A 7,688-nucleotide genomic window follows, 5' to 3' on the forward strand; every position below is an offset into this window, starting at 1 on the left:
AGGATGAGGTGGCACCGAGGTAGCTTGAGGAGACGAGCATGAGTGCTGAAGTTCCAAACAGCCGACTATTGAAGGAGGAGGAAGTGGAGGCTTGGCATCTTAGCATCTTAGCGAAGAAGGACGAGGCGACACCGTGGCAACTCAAGGAGACGAGCACGGGTGCCGGCTGACAAAGGAGTAGGAGGCAGGGATGTGGGATATTACATTTAGGGATTATAGTTTTCTCACATCTTTTATACCAAGCTTATCGGGCCAAGTCTGAGCGAGTCGACTCTAGCTCACACTCGGCTCGATATTAATTTCGAGCCTGTTTCAGAGGCTCCGACTTGGCTCAGTTCTGACTAGGCCAAGCCGGACTTAAGCTTCAACTAAGCCGAGCCCAAACCGCTCGTTGACAGCCCTATATACTACTTCACTTAAATCCAAAATTTAGAGGGGAATTGCAACCTAAAAGAAAGAGTTTAAATGTTTCAGTATAGTTCAATAAGTGTAGGCGTAATTAACCCCTTTTTTGTTTACTGATTGTATAATTTACTTGGTGAACGAAAGATTTTCTTCGAGATCAAGAGTCATTTACGGGGTACTGTATAACAACCCAAGACCAAGAGTCAAAAGAGACCCATTTCACGATCCTTTTCCCAAAATCATCACAAAGAGTCCTGCTTCTTAGCATCAATCAACCAATCCAACAAAAACTCACACCAACAAAAGGAAAGCATCGAAATCTCCATCTCCACCTCTCCCAAGTGATAAGAGATCTCCCCACCCTTCCTCTCCTCCACAAACTCCCCCTTCTTTTAATTAACATATCCATTCCCCCAACCTTCCTCCCTAATCACTCCTCTCCTCTCTTCTTCTCTCCCTCACACTCTCTCCACTCCACGCTATGGCTTCCGTCGCATCCCCCAGCTCCCTCTCTCTCATCTCATCCTCCTCCTCCTCCCGTTCTTCCTCTCGCCGCGGCAGCGCGGCTTCGCTCCCCCTCCCGAGAAACGGGATCGCCCTTCGTTCAATGGCTGGCCGGCTCGGCTTCGCCGGTGCGGCGGCGGACCCGCTGCTTGCCTTCCACGTGGCGGAGAGGATCCGCGCGGTGGCGGGCAGAGCCGGGAGGGGCCCGAGGGGAGTGGCGGCCATGGCGAAGAAGAGCGTCGGAGACCTCACGGCTGCCGACCTCAAGGGGAAGCGGGTGTTCGTGCGGGCCGACCTCAACGTGCCGCTCGACGACAACCAGAACATCACCGACGACACTAGGATCCGTGCGGCCGTGCCCACCATCAAACACCTGATGAGCAAGGGGGCCAAAGTCATCCTCTCAAGCCATCTGGTGAGCGATCTTGAAATTCGATGTCTTTATGGTTGCATATTTCATCATCACTTCTAATTTTTTGACTATAGAGGTGTAGTTGCTAGTTCTTTCTTTGATGTAATGTAGACTCCTGTATTGAAAAACTGTAAATTTAGCCGAGTTTTTAAGTGTGCTCTTTCTTAAGTACAGGCTGGATTTTGATCTTATAATTGTGAGCATGGGTGGTGCAATTCTTTTATAATCCAGAAATTGGTGCAAGTATAGCTGCATGTAGAAGAGAAAAAGAAATAGAAATGAGGTGTATTTCCTCTGTACCATTTAATTTAATTAGGTTTACGTCTTCTCATATCTTAGTATGCTTTTTGAAGGAACTCGTCAGTAATTCATGCATTTGATTATTTTATCTTCTATTGCATTTGCCTATCGAAGCTAAGAAACATGGGCATGCGACACGAGTAGACGTGATCATCGAGCGGCGCGGGCTTGGCCTATCGGGCCAACCGAGCTGGCCACTGTATTCGCTAGCTAGCCCACGAGCTAGAATAGTCTAGCCTGGTACCGTTCGTCGACCCCTAAGAGAGCTGCCTGGTTGGGTTGGACTCCACCTGCGAATTTTTTAGAATTTTTTTTACCTTTAGTTTTTTTTAAAAAAATATTTTTGTTCCTCTCGTTTTTTAGAAAAAAATAGTATGTTAAAAAAAATTTAAACAATACAGAATACGGGTACATGTGAGCTAGGCTGATCATCGATGGGAGAGTTGGATTTAGAAAAAAAATGTAAAATGGTATAGAGTACTAAAATCCCATTGTCTTTCACTGTAGCAATATGGGCGGGCTTAGTTGCGGGCCGAATGGACGGGCTTTCGTATAGGCTGAGCTAGCGGGCCGAAAAGGGTGGGCTTCTTGACTGTGCTTTCAGACTGGGCCGGGCGAGTAAAGGACTGGCTTGTGCAGGCAGCCAATAGTTCAAGCTCGGGCAGGACCGAGCCCAAACTGGATCTAGGCCAGGCACGGGCGGGTTAGGCCATTTGATCAGTTTTAGACACAGGACACGGATATGGCAAATCTTAAAACATATAGAGAACTTCATATTTAGACACAACAAAATAAATAAATACAAGTATTACATATATTATTTATATGTTTAAATAAATAATTTTCTAACTTATAATGTAAATTCACAAGCATGCATATATTATTCATGAGACAAAAACAAAATGTACTTAATACTACAAAGGTATTACAATAAGTCAAAACTGATAATGTTAAATGTGATAATGCAATTCAATATTAAAAGAATAATAACTATAATTACTTAAAAACGGTAGATTGAATAGGCGAATGTGATTTTTGTATAAATAATAATTTTCTTAGATGCACTAAATTGCTGCATTACATTTCTACAATAAATAATTTCTATTATAAACTTTTGTATCATATGATAAATTTTATGTTTAAAAATATGATCCAAGAGTGTCCAAAAATGTTCAGCGATTGTATCGAAGACGAACACAACATGCTACATTGCTAGTTGAAGTGCCCGTGCTTCCTAGACTGGAAGGTTAGGAACCTTCTTTACTTCAACTAATTTCAGGAGCTTTACTTCCTAGAAGTAAAAATAACTCCTAGTTCTAGTTAATGTTTGAGCCCCTCTTTCTTTGTTTAGTGGCTGTATGTGATCTATATCTGTTACTTTATGTCCAATTAATGCTGTCCTGAAGATTTAATGACATAAAGCATTCAATAAAAGGATTACCTTTAAATGAGGACCCTGATCCGACTTCCAAGAGCCAGACAAGTTTTTCTTTTGACTAATTTTTTTTTTCTTCTATATCTGTGATATATCTGAGAAACACAAACAAAAGTAAATTAGATGGGCTTTCTTTTGTATTTCTCTTGAAAAGTATTATTGTATCTTTGAGAAATTTCTGTTGTACTGTTCTTATTTGGAATCTTTTTGGTTACAGAAAAGCAAGTCAAATTGTTTTCTTGAGTAACACCTGTTCTAAAAGCTTTTCTAGCTTTTTGATCTATCAATGATATATTCTGTTCTGCCTCTCTGGAAATTGTCTATTTGTTCTTTCATCATCCAAACTATTAAGAGACATAATAAAAGTGTAGCACTTTCTCATCCTCAAATCTCAGTTTTCAGTAATAACTATGATGTCGTCTTGATTGGATTGTGAATTTAATTTTTGAGAACCACCAATGATGGGATAAGATTTAGAAAGCTCAGATAAAACTGATGTGACTCAAAATGCAGTAGCTCTTCTTATTGCACATGTATTTATTGATTCTTGGTGAATCACTCAAAATGTCTCTACTCATTTTGCATCTGCTGCAAGTAAGTTCACATTATCAATTCTATAAATTTATTTTTTGCTTCTTGATATTCAGGGACGTCCAAAGGGTGTGACACCTAAGTTTAGCTTAAGCCCTCTTGTGCCAAGGTTATCTGAACTCCTCGGCATAACGGTAAACTTCTGTTTACACTTAAAGCCACTCAAATTAATTCCTATTCTGCTGTTAACTTGTCTGTGTTCTGGATTCCTTTGTCTGACCAACAGGTTCAGAAAGCTGATGACTGTGTTGGACCGGAAGTTGAAAAATTAGTTTCTTCTTTACCAGAAGGCGGAGTTCTACTTCTTGAAAATGTGAGGTTTTATAAGGAGGAGGAGAAGAATGAACCAGAGTTTGCAAAGAAACTTGCGTCGCTAGCAGACCTTTATGTTAATGATGCATTTGGAACAGCACATAGAGCACATGCATCAACAGAGGGAGTCACCAAGTTCTTGAAGCCTTCCGTTTCTGGTTTTCTTTTGCAAAAGGTCTGTATCCTACTTTGAAGGTTGAACCTTCTTTTGTCAATTGTAATAACTTTGTTTAAATTTAGTTAGAAAAGACAAATATTTCCAGGTTAGCATTTGGATGACAGACTCATGTGGTCAGATTAAATGACTATTGTTTGTCCTATTTTTTTTAATGTCATTCTTTATTGTGTCTTTCAGCTGATTGCATCTTGTTATCATTTAGGACAGCTGGCTCTCTTCTTTCTTCATTGCTCACTGTTGTAGTTTGGCCTTTATTACAGGAACTTGATTATCTTGTTGGAGCTGTTTCAAGCCCCAAACGGCCATTTGCTGCCATTGTAGGTGGTTCAAAAGTGTCCTCTAAAATTGGAGTGATTGAGTCGCTGTTGGAGAAGGTTGATATCCTTCTTCTGGGTGGTGGTATGATCTTCACCTTTTACAAGGCACAAGGACTCTCAGTAGGCTCTTCCCTGGTAGAGGAGGACAAACTTGAGCTGGCAACGTCACTTCTTGCAAAGGCCAAAGCAAAAGGGGTCTCTCTTTTGTTGCCAACTGATGTTATCATTGCTGACAAGTTTGCTCCTGATGCAAATAGCAAGGTTTGCTATTTACTCTAATCTCTTCAATCATCAGTAAGTAATATTACTTACTTAAAGCTTGTACCTGATGGATGCCTGATGTCCCACTCGTTGCTCATTTTGATTGCATGTTTATATAACTGTAGTGAAACAGAGTCTGACAAAGACAAAGGCTTCACCTTATTTGGACTAGAGATGATGGTAAACACTAACAAGTAATTTGTTATGTAGGTTGTGCCAGCCTCTGCAATTCCAGATGGTTGGATGGGCCTAGATATCGGACCAGATTCAGTTAAAACATTCAATGATGCATTGGACACAACCAAAACTGTTATCTGGAATGGTCCTATGGGTGTTTTCGAATTTGACAAGTTTGCAGTCGGAACGGAGGTAACTAAACTTATCTGAGTTTCGGTGTTGATTGTTGGATATAATTTTTGTGGCACTACATTACGTTTCTACTACTTTTTACTTGGAAAGAAATGAAGCTTGAGATGCTCTTATCTTTTGCAGGCAATTGCGAAGAAATTGGCGGAACTCAGTGGAAAGGGTGTCACCACCATCATCGGAGGAGGTGATTCTGTTGCTGCCGTCGAGAAAGTGGGAGTGGCTGATGTGATGAGCCACATTTCAACAGGTGGTGGAGCCAGCTTAGAGTTATTGGAAGGGAAGGAGCTTCCAGGAGTCATTGCTCTGGACGAAGCTGTCCCTGTAGTTGTTTGAGGCTAAGTCCTATTCTGTGAATTTCTATCCTGAAAGAGGAACACCTGTTCTTACTTCATAAAGTATCTCCTTTGTAGAGTTCTTGGGATTGGTCAAAAAATGAGAAGATTCTTCCCTCCCGTTTATGTTCTCTTATGATGTCTCGATTCAATGGTTGAAGCTTTCTTGAACTTTTTAAAATTTAGGAAAAATTACAGGGAGATTTATCAAAAATACTGTCTTTTACTTTTATTATTAAATTTATTTTACATTCGACTGACTATATGGATATTTATTAGTCAAGACTCCTATATTTTATCTAAAATGACTTAAAAGGACCTTGAATTAATTTTACTCTAATAGCAGTTAAAACAAAGTAGAAAATATTTTGTTACTTACAAAAATATATAAATAAAAAAACATTTTATTTTAAAATTAGTTCTCTATTTATTTTTTATCGTAACTTTAAAAAGTCATTCAAGGGATTAGGGTAATTTGTATTTATAGTTATCTGATAACTAAGGTTAACAAAACTAAGGATATAATAGTAGAGTTTTAATTCATTAAATATTAAATAACATTTCGTATAAAGTATATACGTATTATCTTAATAAAAACTAGGTTAATTAATTATAGAGGCTGTCTCTTCGTGAGATTTAACTAACTCCCGAGGTCTAGAAACATGGAGCTTATTTTTTCCAACTTGTTTGTTTTCCTTCTAGAAAATTAAGTTTTAATAGATTACAGCTTCTGTCGTTAAGTAACATTACTTGTTTGCCATCTATCCATTTTACTTGTTGTCAGCCTTAAGATTTCAACATTCCAATATACCTAATTATGATGATAACAGCATAAGGTTCTCACCACAACTTTTTTTATAATAATAGATGGATAAAGGAAGAACATTTTGAAATTCCATTATTCCATTGATATGAATGTTCTAATTAATTGTCTCTAAATCTGATCATGGGAAGTGACGTATCAAGAGCTTCGGAAATACAAAATCTTTGTTTAAAATAAAGTAATTATTTTTCTTGTATTAATATACTAATCCTCTTTAACTATATCTAGTTATCAGAGATACATGATAAATAATTAATCATGATTTGTCTGCTTATAAATCGGGTTTATAGCCCTCACGGAGGGAGCCCGAAAATTTATTTTTACCTAATTTTTTTTTCCAAGAAATAATAGTTTAGTCTCTGTGTTGTTCTTCCTCCACGCTATTGCTCGACTTTTTTCTTCATTTCTTGGTTTGTAATCCTCTTCATCTTTCTTTTTCTGATGTGATGTTGTTTCTGTTACGTTTTATAATTGACAAATTGGTTATTAAATAAAGCCAGTCATAATATACTCTTTAATTTTTCCTGTATGAGAGTTATGATATAATGTGCTATGAAGTTTGAAAGATATAGAGTTAATACGACAAAGATTGAAGTTCGTTTGAAAGTTATTCAAAGCTTGTTCGAAGTTCGTTTGAAGCTTATCCGAACAATCTTGAACGAATCTTGCTTAAGGGCTCCAAAAGATAAAGCTGAGTATTTTATTTTAAGTTTGTTCGAACAAAACTTTAAAAAGAAAATTTTCAAGAGCTCAACAAAAATAATACTGAATAGTTTGTTTGAATTTTGTTCAAACAAAGTTCAATTATTCAAAGTTTATTCGAAGTTGTTCGAACAAGACTTTCTTAAGAGCTCTAGAAAAGTAATCTTGAGTTGTTTATTCAATGTTTATTCAAAATTGTTCGAACAATATTTTTTTGAGAGTTTTAAAAAAATAATGCTGAATAGTTTGTTCGAAGTTGTTCGAATAAACTTCGAATAAGATTTGCCTAAGAGTTTTATAAGTCATTCAATAGCTTCCAATAGATTTGTTCAAACATGTCAGAAAATGTTCATATTTTCGGTCCATATTAGAGATCGAGAAAGTTACCTTTTGAGGACTATAAAAGGGAAAATCTTAAAGAAAAGGGGGCAACTCTTAGAGATAAAAAAAAACTCCTTGGAGATCACTCAAAGGGGGAGTTGGAGATATTAATGTTTCATCTTGTTAAAGTTTAATTATATTGAATATTCAATTCGATATTATCTCAAGAGTTATAAAGACAAGTTTACAATCATAAAGGTCATCAAGATTGTGTACCAAGGACGGAAAACGATATATTGAGGATAAGTTGTAATCATTATTTTTATAATGCTTGGTTTGATCTCATACAAGATATATATGGTTTTCTACTCTTGGTTAATAATCGGTTTTTCCATATTAAAGTTGTTGTGTTTAATTATAATTTGT

At 37.3% G+C, this 7,688-nt stretch overlaps 1 protein-coding gene across 1 annotated transcript; it reads left to right on the plus strand.

Annotated features, from left to right (window-relative positions):
- Positions 1 to 741: 741 nt before the first annotated feature.
- On the plus strand, positions 742 to 5,547 carry LOC140762409 (phosphoglycerate kinase, cytosolic-like). The gene is made up of 6 exons (XM_073100196.1): positions 742 to 1,324; positions 3,704 to 3,781; positions 3,874 to 4,134; positions 4,398 to 4,715; positions 4,926 to 5,084; positions 5,208 to 5,547. The coding sequence occupies exons 1-6, from the start codon at positions 887 to 889 to the stop codon at positions 5,415 to 5,417; spliced, it is 1,464 nt and encodes a 487-aa protein (XP_072956297.1). The 5' UTR covers positions 742 to 886; the 3' UTR covers positions 5,418 to 5,547.
- Positions 5,548 to 7,688: the final 2,141 nt, after the last annotated feature.

Source organism: Typha angustifolia, chromosome 7, assembly GCF_048772165.1.
Source record: "Typha angustifolia cultivar Huaian chromosome 7, ASM4877216v1, whole genome shotgun sequence".
NCBI lineage: Eukaryota > Viridiplantae > Streptophyta > Magnoliopsida > Poales > Typhaceae > Typha > Typha angustifolia.

What these genes read in the sequence shown, in the direction of transcription:
- LOC140762409 (XM_073100196.1), top strand. Translation starts at nt 887, where the DNA reads ATGGCTTCCGTCGCATCCCCCAGCTCCCTCTCTCTCATCTCATCCTCC. An exon ending in CTGAACTCCTCGGCATAACG is followed by an intron (nt 3,782 to 3,873) that starts GTAAACTTCTGT and finishes TCTGACCAACAG; the next exon opens with GTTCAGAAAGCTGATGACTG. An exon ending in CTCCTGATGCAAATAGCAAG is followed by an intron (nt 4,716 to 4,925) that starts GTTTGCTATTTA and finishes TTTGTTATGTAG; the next exon opens with GTTGTGCCAGCCTCTGCAAT.